This window comes from Patagioenas fasciata, chromosome 1, assembly GCF_037038585.1.
Source record: "Patagioenas fasciata isolate bPatFas1 chromosome 1, bPatFas1.hap1, whole genome shotgun sequence".
In the NCBI taxonomy this organism is placed as follows: domain Eukaryota; kingdom Metazoa; phylum Chordata; class Aves; order Columbiformes; family Columbidae; genus Patagioenas; species Patagioenas fasciata.
In genome coordinates, this window is record NC_092520.1 from 140,125,338 (window position 1) to 140,140,755 (window position 15,418).

The window sequence follows — 15,418 nt, forward strand, 5'->3', positions numbered from 1 at the left end:
AGCGGGGACGCAGTGGCCTCTCGCGAGAGCGGCGGGCGGCAGCGCGGTGCCGCTGGAAGGTAACGCTGTCGCTCCTGCCTCTCTTTACCCCGCCCACTGGCGGGGACGCACCTCCCCCGGCCCTCCTCCGCTTCCCCTGCGGCCCGCCGCCATTTGACAGCGGGGCGGGCCGCTCGGGGCTTCATCCCCGGCGCCGCCGGAGCCTCCGGTCATGAGTGAGTGGCGCGAGGCGGGGAAGGGGCCTTTGCGGACAGCCCGGCGAGGGGGTGGAGGGGAGAGGGTGCAAGTACCGTTGCTTGCCGGGCGGTTGGGAGCCCAACGGACGCGGGGCGCGCGAGGAGCCCCTGAGCCATGACGCCACGAGGGGTGCGAAGGAGCAGGAGGTGCCCCCCCTCTCACCCGTTTAGCACTGCTGGCTGAGGCGGGCCGGGACGCGTCCTGCCGCTCGGTTTCGGCGAGGGAGCCTTCATCGGCCCTGCCGTGCCTGCCGTGTCACGGCTGGTGCCGGCGTCACGACAGTCCTGACTGGCGTGCCTCAGCATCCGTTCTCGCGGTGGCGACTGAGGTGGGGAGGCGGCGACACTCCGTAAGAACTAGCTGCCAATCCCCCTTTCCCCTTCCCCCGTCGATCCGCGGCCGGCAGGGCAGACGCAGGTCTGTTCCGCGTGAGACCGGGCTGCGGCGGTGGCACCGTTCGCGGGCCGGGCCCGTTTGCTGTGGGCGGCTCGTTGTTTGCTGGATGGTGATGGTGCCTGCTCAGCCCGTGGGACTCTCTTCCTACACGGAGGGTGCTCAGGGGCGTTTGCACCCAGCCTAAAAGTCTCTCAGAAATGGCAGCGTGGTTTTGGCGTTGCAAAACTGTGGTAACTGTGGAGCTGGAAAAAAAAAAAACACAACAACAAAGCGTTAAGGTATGGGAAAGGTAGTTTTCAGTAAGGATATAAAAGAAGAGACAGAAAACTAGAGGAAGGCTATATTTGCACAAAAATCTTTAAAAAAATCCCACACCAAAGAATAAAGTCAGCCAAATTTTATAATGAAAACAATTAGTAAAGAGCAGGAAGTGACAGAAAATGAATATGTAGTAGCACTATAGCTATGTTGTTTGAGTTGTTGCTCTTGCTACCTGTTGACCCTGTTGGTTAGATTGCAGAATAACAAATTCATCTGCAACAGGGCATCTCTTGTAGGGTAGAGTTCAGGAATCATTAAGTTTAGTTACTATAGTCCTCACGCTCATAAAAAGGATTAATATACAATAGTAATTTGCTTAAATCAATTATATTGGATTAATTGGGGGTTTTCCCTCTAAATACCCAGGTTAACTCACAGATTTAGATCTATTTTAGGGTAAGACAAAAATTTTGTTTTTCACAGGTAGCCAGATGAGCAACTATAGAGAATTTTAAATTCCAAGGATTAGGGCCAGTGTCTTCCCAAAGCAATCCCAGTTAAGATTTGGAGCTACTATGAATTATTGTGATACAAATAATGATTGTCCTCTTCGAAGTATAAATCCTACCTGAAAATAGGAGATGGCCTCTGGCCTCCTGAATGAAGGTGCTGCAGGTGCCAGTGGACAGTCACTACTGATTAGCGTAGCCATGTTCCACAGAAGGCTCAACACGTGTCTTCCCCAAGTCATTTGCTGTGAAAAAGAACACAAGTGGCTTTGTTACAAACTAGTTTCTTTTTATCTTGAGTGGTTGGGTTGAGTCAAAATGAGAAAGTGCATGGGAGGATGAATACATACCACGTTTAAAAATTTATTTTGATGCATACAAATTATCAAAGGTGTTAACTGCTTTATAGTCTGAATGCCAAATGTATTCCAAGCTCATGGAGAGGCTTGAGAGGCTTTGTTTGTGCTGGCTAGAGAATTTGTGACCCATGAATTGAGTTAAAGACTGCTCTTTGAATTCTTAAATATGGATCTGATTAAATCAATTTTTGTAACAGTTTAGACAGCTAGTGTGCAAAGTGATCTTTTGTCTGTGACATTTTTGTAGTCCGGTAGAACATGAGACCAGAATTGGAAGGCGAAATGAGGAGCAAGAAAAGCAGATATTTATAAACAATGTAGGATGATCCCTGTCTACATAATATTAAAAAAAAAAGCTCAAACTGCTAAACCAGAGTGAATAAATTAACTACTTGTGATAACATACCAGCTTGCGGAAGAATTTTACTTGATACCTCAAATACATGTATACATCATATCAAAGATAAAATGAAAACTCTGGCTGATAAACAGGAAACAATTAACATTATAAAGGTGTATAGGAAACATTCCAAACTCTGCTGCTGCCTTGCTTGGTTTTCCCCCACCTTAATGCATAAGGACAGGATATTCCTGCTGTGTTTGTAAATATTTTGAGGGGACTGCTGGAATTTCTGGTATTTGAAATATCCTTATTTCTGCTACTTACCTGGGACAGTGTGAAAACATCAGTTGGGGAAAATATGAGGATTTGTTTAAGCTTGGCAGTGCTTTGTCTAAATGCCTAAGAAAGTTGGAAAATTAAGTTGGAGCAAGTTTTTTTCCTGTATCTCAGGAAAGGCTTACTGACATTTCACTCTTACAAAAATCTCTCCTTTAGCAAGTGGCCTGGCTAAGAAATTGATTTAGTTGATTCTTTTGTTACCTTAGAAAGTTTCCTGAAACAAATATCACGCCTCATATTAATAAGGCACATAACTCTAAAAAGCCTCCATGGTTGCTGTCCGATTGCAGAAAAACTGTTCAAGGAGTTTAAGTAATTTCCTTTTCAGTAGAAGAAATGCAATGTTTCTTAAAAGAAAACAAAAGCTTAGACTGAAAACCTCAGCCTTGAAACAATCTATCAAGAATGAGTATGAAAAAAATTCATGTACAAGCATTTCCTAAGTTTAGCAATAGGTAATTTCTGCTAATGAACATTGCAATTAGACGGCTGGTATTTTAACTATGCAGTTGGTTCTTTTTCTTAGCAAAGTTGCTATCTTTCTCTATCCTGTTGAAAATTTTGCAATTTCATTCCATGGTGTGGTGTTTGTGTTCACTTATAGACATGAAGAAAACACAAGTCTTTGGCTTTCTGAATTTTCCCTGAGTAATTTCCTCAGCTTTGTCAGTCTGAGCTGTTCCTTCTCTGCTGATATAATCTGCCAAAATATTCCAGTCTACTGTAGTCCTCGGGGATTTCCTTACTCCTAAAAGAGAACAAAATGTCTGGATGTTCCTGAGGGAAAGTTTTAGATTTAAATATACATGTATCACATAGATAGCTGTTCTCTGTATAGCAAACAGGTGGTATTGTGAAAATAATACATTTCTAATCTTTAGAAATGAGTTGCACAATTGAAAAAGCCTTAGCAGATGCGAAAGCACTGGTGGAACGGCTAAGGGAACATGACAACGCAGCAGAAGCTCTTATTGAACAGACTACAGCTCTTAACAAGCGGGTTGAAGCAATGAAACAGGTTTGTTTTCCACCTTTGTTTACTCCATTAAAAGAAGAACTTGGAAACACATAATTTAAAATAATTGGTGTGCTACTATACAATGTAGAATCACTATGTTATTTGGTTAATCCTTTAATACCATACTAATTATTTTCGTTATAGGTGTGAACATAGTCTAAAAATAGGTTGTTTATATATTTAGGTTGATCCTACAAAGAAGTTTTCTGTATTACTCTAGCTTAAATATTGAAACCTACCACTTATTTGAAGAACACTGGTAGAAATGGAGTTGGTGTCTTACAAACCATTGTGTGATGTCTTGTGTTTTGCTCTCTGTGAAATACTACTTGCTAATTTCAGGAAGCACATGTAGTCATACAGAGGCCCTGTCATGCTTGCTTCTGTTCAGAACACTTTTTGCAATCTGCTTTTGTTTCAAAGCAGCCTCTTAAGCTTATTCGTGATTATTTCCATTCTGATGTTAAGCTATTCAAGGCATTGTTTTAGGCTGAACATGACTTTCACCAGAGAACTTCTTGAAAACCATAAAGGTGTCTATTGATTTTCTGTATGGGAGTTCATCCTGTCATTTTACTCGAACGCAAGATGTGTTAATGGGCCTATAAAATAAAAACACCCTGCGTGTGCTTCATCCCTGTAAGACTAGTCATGCAGACACTTAATGACTTCAAATCAAGAGTGTTAAATTTACCTATTTGTTGGGAGTCAGGATCCATTTATTCAGGTCCATGTGACTTGTACCCATACAACCTTGTGGTTTAAGGTATTGGGAGGCCACAGTAAATACCCAGAGGTTAATACCTCCTAGTTTTTCTTTACCATATGTGTATCAGTTTTAAATTACTTGATGGTGAATTTGACCTGTATTAATTGAAGGTTAGATAATGCCCACTACACACACCTGAGGTATGAAAATTGTTTAAAAACAAAGGTGATACTTATGTGTCTCTAAAGGGCACTATGTTAGCAACACCTTCAGAAGTGTTTGTTTATTTGATATTATTATTTAAGAACAAGCATTATCTTGCTGGTTACAAATTTTACTGATATTAGAACTGGACCTTTGTGACTTGCTGAGCGATGCTTGCCTTTGGTTACTCAAAGTTGTTTGTTTTTTTAATAACTAGTACCAAGAAGAAATTCAAGAACTCAATGAAGTAGCAAGACATCGTCCTCGGTCTACATTAGTGATGGGTATCCAACAAGAAAACAGACAGATTAGGGAATTGCAACAGGAAAATAAAGGTAAAACATGACTATTCTATCCTTTGTAGGTTCCAGCCTGTGCCACCGGAATCAGACTTTTACCATTGAGCTATTCTCAAAAAATTGTTGTAGAAGAATTTTTTTCTTCTAATCTCAGTTGATCAGTCTAACTGATCATAATGCGATTTAATAAAGAATTGTAATGTCCAGCCACTGGGACTATGATCAACAAAAAGAGAGAACTGTGGAAGATTACTTTTTCAGTCCTTATCTAATGTTCAGCACAAATGAGGAGTTAAACATAATTTACTTCTACAGTATAGGTATCTATTTAGAAATGTGTTTTCCCACTGCTAAAAATAACTAATTTAGCAGCAGTCAGGACAAGCTGTAGTGTAAGTGCAGTAGTATAATTCCTTTTGGAATTCTGTACACTGTAAATATACTGTTCTCCCTGGAGTGTCTTAGGTATTCTAACAGTTGTATTCAGCAAAGGATTCAAATGTCTTGACTTGTATGAATATTGTCTTATCTCAGGAGTTATTTGTCCTTTGACTTAGCATATATTGAACAAGCATCTTTTAACTCTTATTTTACTAGGCTGTGGATTAAAACATATCTTTCCAGTTTTTATACAGCGTTGCTTTTAGTGTCTGGAGTAAAGCTCATCAGCTACACTCAAGATTGCTTATATCAGCTAAAGGGACTGAATATAAAGTCATATTAATAGAAGACCTGAAAATGTTTGCAGAGCTTGCGTAGATTTTATAGTGCAAGGAGAGGGGACATTCGATTAAGGGCTTATTTTGGTTTTCTCAAGCTGAAGTACTTTTGCATTTTGTTTCATTTCTTCTGTGTTAAACTTTAACTGAATTTAAAATTATGTTGATAGAACTACGCACGTCTCTTGAAGAACATCAGTCTGCTTTGGAACTCATAATGAGCAAGTACAGAGAACAGATGTTTAGGTTGCTAATGGCAAGCAAAAAGGATGATCCAAGTATAATAACAAAGTTAAAAGAGCAACATTCCAAGGTAATAACTTCACCTTTTTTTTTTGCCTTTTTTTTTAGTTAACACTTCAGTTATTTTGTAGTGCATCAGTTGAAATCTTACTTTGTTTCAGTTTCTATATCATTGTACTAACAAGTCCTAGTTCTTATAATCCAGTCCATGAAATGCAAACAGGAAACTTGATCAGTCTAGTAAGTCAACCTTACTGGCTTCTGATTTATTTACGGTTTTATCAAGTAGCATTTCATTACTATATCTATTTAATTTACTTTTGTTTTGCCTAGGTCTTTAAGGCAACTGCCCTATTATACTTCCAAATGCCCATAGATCTCAGTACTGATCAGGATTGCTAAGTAGAATCCAGGGCAGCATCGAGATGCTTGAAGGGTGGTGAAAGTTGCTGGTATTTGGTGTGCTTCATCTCAGAGTTTTTGAAAACTAGAAAAGCAAAATGCCATCAAGCAACATTTTTGTAAACTAACGAGGTATAGATGAGTATTCAGCGGCTTCATATAAGACTAATATAGGCTTTTTAGTGTATTTTCGGGAAAATTTACGATTCTAGGTCACTAAGATCTAAACAGGAGCTTTCTTTGTTAAGTATCATATTACATTTTATGTGAAACATTATCAGAGAGCAGTGTTTAATAATTGACCTCAACAAGCTGAGTCAGCAAAGCAGTTAGTGTCACATACTATGAAAACAAAGTTTAAGAATTTGATGCTTTGTTACCTCCTTAAAAAAAAAAAAAAAAAATCACATGGGCTACTTAGACTGGTATGCAAGAATTTACTGGATTAGAAGTATATCTTTGACAAACTCCTAAAAAAATTATAAGTATGCATTCTTTTCAAAAGAAATTACCTTAGCATATAGTATATCTTACAGCCTGAGGAGTATCAAGGCAAGAGGGTAAAATTATATCTGTCCTGACTGTGAGATTTTTATTTCGGAGCACTTCTATGGATTAAAAGCTTGTGGTTTAAAAAAGAAAAAGAAAGACAATATTATTTGAACAGGAGATCTAAACTTGAACATTTTGGCTAAATCTGATCCCACAAGAATGCCAGATGAAGAGGATTTATCACCCTTAACCTGACACTTAGGATTTTTGGAATTTCACTATTTGTTGTTCTGATCAGCCTTCACATTCAGTAAGACTGAACAGTCTTGAAGCAGTCTTTAAATACTTCTTTCCTGCCTAAGGAATTAATCTAGTTGTTACCAGTAATTGCTGTTCTCTCAAGTGGCAGCTATTAACTTGTGTCTATTTACAAAGATGAATGCAAAGTGATTGATTTCTGCAATCAAAAATGACCTAATTTAAATAGAAAACCCATTTCTTTTAGCAGTGTTGTATGCAAGAGAAAAGTGTGTGTTGGTAGTAATGACCCTGATCTAAGTGTGCTGTTTGAATTCTAGATGAAACAAGACCTAAAAACTGGTGTGGTTTGTGTTTTTGGTTTTGTTTTGTTTTTTTCCCTTTGGAGGGAAAAAACAATGTACAAGCAAACAAAAGGAGAGAGATACAAAGAGTGTTCATAAATGTTTGAGGCTATCTTCCTAAAGAATCGCTTTCATTGAATTCTTTGATACTACAGTATCTAAGTTTTATGTGTCTGCCTTCCAGAGTAGAACCTTAGTTTTGTTTTAACATCTGCTCTAATGTTAATGACCTTGGAACAGGCCATAAATAATATTTATGAAGAGGCCACATAAGCAGGCAAAATAGGATGTAGGGAAGACAGCAGTAGTATATCTAAAAACCACTAATTTCTTCCCAGTCCTTCTTAAAGGTACATCCTTGCCAACTCCTCCTTTTACCACAGATCACAGCTTCCTTTCAAGCTATCTTTAGTTTTTCATTGAAAAAATGTTTCATGTAATCATCTTCAACTGGAAACCAAGAAGAAAATAAAGATTTACAGCAAATTCTACCCTGTCCCTGTGAGTGGGCATTTAATTAGTAAACAGCTAAACTATAACTTATAGTTTAATCACTTCTGGTAGGTTAAAGGAAAACCAATTATCTGCTAGACATATGGACCTCCAGTCAAATTTATAATTTAAAGGGGGAATTTAACTTTACCCTCCACTGTTCTTCATTTCAGTCCCATTGTTCTGCTTTTCCTGATATTAGTTAGTAACTGTTGTGAATTTTGTCCAAAGGGTAGGCTGGTATGATGATAGAGTTGGAATAAAAGGCAAATTGAAAAAAAGACAACAGAAAATAAAAGCTTCTGGAAATACCATTAAAATATTTGGCTTAACTGAACAGCAATGAATACCAAAGGCATAGGCTCTTTATCTAGATCTGCAGGGGAAAAGAAGTAGTGATCCTTTAAGCTTTTCCTGATGGTTGGTTGGTGAGAAAATAAACCATCACCTGAGCCACCAAGGTCAAGGTAAGAGATCACTTCTCTGCAAACAGTGAAGATTTATCTAAAATCTGGCTTCCTTGCAAAGGCTGTTATGCCTGTCATCCCACCCCTGGCAGTGTAATGGGACAAGAGCAAACCAAACTACTGCTCTTTTTTTTTCTTCCTTCTTTAATCTTTCACTGAGATGTAGTAGTTATTTATCATAGGGCTGTACCCTACCAGCATCAGTGAATGGACAAAAAGAGGTCAGGACACAAAAGTTTTTCTCGTAATTCAGCAAGAACAAGGACCTCTGAAGTCCAGATCCTAAAGAAGCTATAATTGGAAGTGGATTCAAGCAGAAGTATCCGAAAAAAGCAAAGGACAGATCTGAGTTTCCTAATATATGACACAGTAAGGATGATCACTTCACCCAGGCTTTTTGAGGGACAAATGCCTACCCATGGGCCAGTACTGGCTGTACTGGATTTGGATCAGCTTTTGAACTAATGGAAAAAATGTCACATATGCTGCTGCTCTTAGAGGAGTCCAAAATTATATGCATCATCTCCTGGAACACAGAAAGGCCTTGTCAGAGCAAGCACATGGCTAACTTGTAGCCATATGGAGGACATAGTTATTATAAAATTATAATAAAAGGATCACTGTATGGCAAACCAGATTTCTTTAATTAAACAGGACCACAGTGGCTGCTCATGCTGTAAAGTTATAGAGAACTTGTTTTCTCAAATTTAGGCCTGTATTCACATTTTTATTAAGAGGCACAGCAGTCAAAATGCACATTTAATGCTTTGCTTATTGCTAAGAATGCAGAAAATATATTCCTAAAGCTGTGATTATTTAATTTTTATGTCTTAGGAGTTGCAAGTGCATGTAGACCAAATTACAGAAATGGCAGCAGTAATGAGAAGAGCCATTGAAATTGATGAAAAGCATGGCTGTAAAGAGCAGGAACGGATCATTCAGCTTGAAGTAAGTATGAAGTCAAAATAGCAATGGCACAAGTACCAATGGAGTAAATGTTACTGCTGTTATTTTTATTGAGTTACTGTATCTCATATGAGTTACTGTATCAGTCACATTGCTATTGTGTTGCACTTCTCGTTGGGTGGACTGTACTATTCTCTCCACTACAGCTCACTCTCAAGTCTTGCGTAGGTGATACTTTATCACCAGAAATTTGTATTTATATACTGGTTTAAGCTTTCTGGGTTTTTTTGGAGTCTCTGAGTATAGCAAAAAGGTAGGAAAAAATACTAATTTGTCCTAATAAGACACTAGGATGCAAATAATAATACCCACACCTTTGGTTTTTAAATACATTTTTTTTAATAATAATTAGTGCTTTTAGAAGGATTATCAGTTGCATATCATTGGAGGGTCAACACTGTTGCTCTTTGATTAAGTGCTAGCAAAGCATTTAATTATGCGACAGTCTGTGTGGAAAGAATGGGAGGAGTTTTTAAATGCAACTTTTGAACTTAATTACCCTTTTCTTACCCATCCTTGTGTTTTGAGCTTTTTTTTTTATGCTAATGCCCATTCAAGAGAGCAAGAGTCAGAAACTTAATGTTCTTAAGTTTAGGAGATAACATGGCACTGCCTGATGGCAAACCAGTATTTAAATCCTTACACATATATTTGGGATAGAGGGGAGATTTCTAAGGCAGTTATTTTGACTTCTTTCTGGAGTTCTATTAAATGCTTTTTCTTTTTCCTGGTTATAGCAAGAAAACAAAGGCTTGAGAGAAATTCTACAAATAACTAGAGAATCATTCCTGAACCTCAAGAAAGAAGATGCATCAGAGAGTACATCTCTGTCAGGATTAGTAACAAGCAGTGATCTGAGCCTGAGGAAAAGCTGAAGACTCCAGAAGTCAACAAGCTTCAGTTGCACACTTTAAAAGGGAGTATCAGGGGTCACTTGTCAAGCACTTGTTACTGAATAGGGCACCAGCAGGTTAATGCATCTTAAACTCCAGTTTAGTGGTTTTTATACTGTGTAAAATTTAAATTGGTATTCTCCAAAAAGCTTAGTGACAGGTGAATTGCCATAGATCTAACTTCAGTAGGAAATGGATTAATGCACTTACTGAATTGAGAATTATTTTTATATGAGGCAATTTTACAGATAAGAGACAAGATTTCACACGATTTATATAAACTATTGCTCATACAAACTTCCAGTGTACCTGTTACATAAAGGTAAGATTTAAAGACTGATCCCTGGCTAAAAAGTAGTGACTTATGAATATGCTTTGTGCATGATCCACATTACTCTTTTTTCCCCCCCCTTTAAGTTTTTTCTTTTTAAATTCTGATTTTACAACAAGCCTGTTTCATGGAAAGAATACATAGGCAATATAAAACTTAAGGATTTCTGTTATTTAGCTGCAGAGTATCTTGTTTAAATATAAGGCAAATTGTTTAAACATAAGTAATGCTTTTACAGTTGTTCAATATTTATTTTTTCAATTGAGCAAGATTATTTATGTATAATTAGTTGGATTTTCAAAACATGAAAAGAGCTGCTCCCACCTTATTGCTTTCTGGAAGACAAGCAGCAGAGTATCAGTCTGCTTTAGCTTTTACTTTTATGAGAGAAAACCAGGCTCAGTTCTCTATAGGTAAGAAGCCACATTAATCCCACCCATTTCTTCTCTTGGTTGCCTGCCCAAACTTCCTGACTGGGAAATGGCAATTTGAAAGCACCCAAATGGCAGCAGAAAGGTGGTTGGGGAAAGGAGTGAGAAGCTCTATGGCAAAGTTGGCAGCCTGCATTCAATACTCCTAATTTTTCTTGAAGTACTCATCAAGAAGGTTTAAGTTTCAGGTACGTGTTATGTTTGCACTAGGAAAAACTTCAATATGCTATAATGACAAATAGACTGGTCACTTTTAATTCTAAAATACTTGCAAAACTGAAAAGGAATTGGCTTTTCTAGCTTAAAGTGCAGCTTATACGCAGATACAATCAAAGTGCTACACAAGATAGGCTTGTAGTAGAGAGGTGCTGAAAAAAATTTTATTTGGTCAAGGCAGCAAGGACATTCCTAGTATTGCTGTGTATCATCACTTTCTGTCAGGTGTCCTGGTGTATTCTTTACTTTGAGTGCATACTCAAACCAAGCGAGTGTTTTCAACCACAGAAAACTGTAGATCTACAAACACCACCCACAACTGAATATTTTCAGTTTTTAATACCCAGCTAGCAAAATGAGTTGAACTCCTACTCTGGAGTCAACTGTCATTTCATCAAATTTGATTTTCAGTTGCAACAATGCAAAAAGAATTAAGCATCAAAGCACTTTTATGTGTGTCGGTTTTAAATACAACTTCCTTTGACTCAGTACAGCTTCCTTGGGCTCAGGGTAAATGCACCACAAGTCCAAGGGTGAACTTTAAAGACCCAGTGAACTCATTTATAGGGAGCTTAATATTTTTGTTCTGTTGCTGCCCCCTGCTTTTAAGAGAAACAAGTGGTGGGAAAGGAGTGTTTGATAGAGATAGTAAGTACTAGGAGATGCAGTAGAAAGGACAGAGAAATCAAGCTCTCCAAATATTCACAGCATTTTTTTTTGTTATAAATGGAAAAAACTGCTACTTCTCTTTCCAAAGAACTTGGCTTCTTTCTAGGCTTAAGAATATATTGAGGACATTCATGTGCATGGAAAAAGAGTTTTAAGCATTTCCAAACTTGCTAAACATGGGGGGAGTTTTGGGGGGAACACTTTACCTCAAGCATATACTTGTCTGCTATGATTATCTGTAAAACTTAGCCAATGCTTCTCTAATTTAGATTTTGCATTCCTCCTGTAGCTTGCAAGCTGGTGACTTATCAGAAGCAATTTTTTTAATGGAGTTTTGTTATTGCAAACTTACGACAAGTTTTGGGTTCAGTTCATTAAGTTATTCATTTTAGAAGTGTCTTTTCAGCCAGTGACTGGTATCAGAGGCATTTATATCCATTTAATGCTGAATGCAGTTTCCTGGCTGACTTTCTGGTTTGTCTTTCAAATACAATCTCCAGAGTTGTATGGCAAAGAAGGGTTGTTAGTCTGTGACAGTTCTTTATGGTTGCTCTATTATGAAATAATGCTTGATCAGTGTTTATTTTTGTAAATTGAAAAAAATGTGACTTAATTTATCTACTCCTAGTCTTCATGTTTGATAATGTCTCCTGTCATTTCCCTGACCTGATCACTTTAGGATTTTAAAGAACCTTCACAGTGTGTGGAGTGACTATTTTTCATTGCATACCTGCTATTTTTGTAATGCAGATGGCTTGAAAAGAATTTATGGCTAGAATTGTGTACTGTACAGTAAACTTATTTTATCAATAAAGGTGACTGAAAATATGGATGTCTTCATGATTAAAGCAAGATACTGAATCTCAAGTGAGCCTTGTTAGTAACACATAAGAAAAGAGACACATTGACATTTTCTCACCTTATTTTTATACTTTAGAAACTGGCCTGCCTGCCTTAGTGCTTTTACTCATGTTGTTATATAGCAAAAGAAAAAATCCACTGTGAAGTGTTTTTCTCTTGGAAAATTAACTCTCTTCTACAGAGGTAGTTATTCGTCTTTCAAATGAACCATTGGAGCTGTTTACTTATACAGAGGAGCAGGAAGGATAAACAAAAAGCAGTCCCCTGGGCTTTGAGTTTTGGATCAAAACATTTTGGTACAGATGGGATGTGACAGTTGTGGGTTTTTCTTGAAGATTAAAAAAGTCACTTTGATTTAGTTCAAGCTCTCAGTTCTTTTCTCTGGGATGTATAAATGAAAATGTCAGTGGATTACATTCATGGCCTGAAAATGTAGTGTTTTCTCCACCTCCCCATGATTTCTCATAAGAGAAACTTGTTTTCAATATCATAAATTCTGTGTTTAAGGACAGGTGATAAATGTCAAGCTAAGTCAAATACACATAGCAGTTAGCTGTTCAACTGAGGTACAACTGAAGGGCAGCTTGAATCTAAGTTGGGTTGTTTTGTATAATTAAAAGCTTTAAATAGCTTTGGCTTTTTAACAAAGCTGTTGGATTAGAAGATTGTTAAAACAGAGTTAATGGCACAGTTTTCATGCAGAATTGCATTTACTAAGATCCCTTTGTAGATACCCAAAATAAGATTTACAGTGGCTTAGGGAAGTCTTCAGTTTCAGTTGGTAAACAAACTTTAAAAACACTTTTGCTGATTTAAAAAACAAAACAATTTTTAAATCTCCAATCTGAGGGGCAAAACATGCACTTGTTGTTTCTACAGATACTGATGCCTGAGATCACATGTGGTTAAACCGGCCAACAGAACACTGTAGTGCTGGTCACAGCCTGACAGTTTGTTTACAGTGACAGTGGGAAGATGAGACAGGAGAGCAAAAGAAATCCCAAACTGGAAGTGAAGGAACACAGCAGAGGCACAAGCTTTAATGTGAGACCACTTCTTTATCAGCCTTTTCAATCATGCTGTTGGCAACACTTGAGTTCTGGAAGCATCAAGCTACACACAGCCACCAGAGACCAAAAAAATGGAGAAAAAGCAACAAGGTTCAGCTGTAGGTGTCCAAAAGCTGCCAGCTGTCTGCACAGTTATCACAGAAGGCATTGTCTCAGAGGGATCCCATTTAACTAGCTCTGCAAACAAAGCCACCTCATTTTTTCCTAGAAAACTCTGTACTTTCTCTCTCGCATATCCCCAAACCAGCTCCAACAAAACACTTGCTGTTGTTTTTTAGATAGCAGAAGAGTCGATTCTGTATAATACGAACAGAGAACATCTTGCTAAACTTATGTTTCCAGAACACCAAGGTGTGCTGCTAGAACCATAAAGCTGGTTTGTATCACAGACACATACCTTGTAGAGATGCAGGTCACATTCCACCTCACCTTTTGGCCATCCCACTTCTTTCCTTGGCAATGCAGTTGAATTTCATACTGATATCAGAGTGGACTAACTTAAACAAAATTGGTTAGCTTCCACATGTTACAATGTGCTGCAAAATAAAACAGATTCTATTTCAATGGCTGTAACAGAAAGTACTGATGTCCCTGCTGCCTGCAACCACCTCCTTTCTCCAGATGTTCTTGTGCAGCAGCACACCTGGTGAGAGCCAGTGTGGCCACACCTTTGTATCCAAGAATATCACTATTTTCCAGGTTCAGAAAAAACCCCACTGTTTTACATCTAGAAGAAGAAAACCTTGAAACAACTGCACAATATGGAGAGAAACATTTCATAATTCCATTCTTGGAAGAAGTACATGCTGGCAACATTCCTCAGACATGAGCTAGAGAACAGTGGCACAAGATAAATCAGCAGAACTTCAGCTGCTGTCCCTTTCCATTGCCCTAAGGTCAGGTTTCAGCTTTTTAAAGAATGGCAGAATTAATAATTTCCTTATTAAGAAATATATTTATCAATGGCTATTTCAGTAGTGAAAACCATTAGTACATCTTTTTGGAAAAAAAAAAAAAATCAGTTGCTGGAAGCTCAAACACCTAATGAATGCAGGGCGATTAGTGTCTTAAGTTTCCCAATATCACACTCAGGAACATAGAAACCAATTTTTTAAATGAATCATCCTTTGCAACTCCTTAAATTACTGGCTACGTGAACAGCAGCTGCCTCCTACGATACACTATCTGTGCTTTTTGCTTCCTGCATATGACTTCTTCCCAGAGTGTTCAGGGTTAAAAACACACACCCAACCACCCACCCAACAAAATCAGCTCCTTTTGAGCACATTAGGTAATCTTGTTTTACACCAGAAGGCAATGATAACATGGAAAAACTGCAAAGAGTGCTTTTTTGACAAGGTACACTTGTGAAAACCCAGTTCTGAAGCAAGTAGGTAAGCTGTACAGAACCTCTTTTTCCCCCTCCCACTCCCAAAATGAGCTAATTCATTACTCTGTTTTAAAGTTGTCTTCTCCCAGCATGCACAAAAGTATGAAGCCTTGCATACTCAAACAGGAGACAGCTGGTCTGCCTATAGTTACATGCTAGCAGACAGGGTCTGATAGTTTTAAAAAAATTAACAAGTATCTGCTTGAGCAAACAAAAATTATATTGGAGCTATTCTTTCTAATTAAAACTGATACACCAAAGCTACTAATCAAAGATGTGGGAGGGACAACCTAACCAGATGAATACTGGCAATAAATAGGCAGGGATCTATCAGTGCATCTCAGGGGTTGAGTTAGAATCTGCTGACCTAACATAATACTTACCTTTTGTAGCTCCATGCTTCCTATTACAACTATCCACTGGATAAACAGACCAGAAACCAAAGTCATCATAAAGCCCACCACAAGTACCACTGCAAAAATCACATACAAACCTCCAAC

General features: G+C 38.1%; 1 protein-coding gene across 4 annotated transcripts; it reads left to right on the plus strand.

Moving 5' to 3' along the window:
* Positions 1-40: 40 nt before the first annotated feature.
* FGFR1OP2 (FGFR1 oncogene partner 2) lies at positions 41-12,425 on the plus strand. Of its 4 annotated transcripts, none has more exons than XM_071816136.1 (6): positions 41-59; positions 3,326-3,462; positions 4,593-4,710; positions 5,564-5,706; positions 8,926-9,039; positions 9,795-12,425. In XM_071816136.1, the coding sequence occupies exons 2-6, from the start codon at positions 3,328-3,330 to the stop codon at positions 9,930-9,932; spliced, it is 648 nt and encodes a 215-aa protein (XP_071672237.1). In that variant the 5' UTR covers positions 41-59; positions 3,326-3,327; the 3' UTR covers positions 9,933-12,425. The 4 variants fall into 4 exon arrangements, with proteins under 4 accessions (XP_071672237.1, XP_065712441.1, XP_071672242.1 ...); XM_065856369.2 differs by lacking the exon at positions 41-59 and adding an exon at positions 78-215; XM_071816141.1 differs by lacking the exon at positions 41-59 and adding an exon at positions 273-586.
* Positions 12,426-15,418: the final 2,993 nt, after the last annotated feature.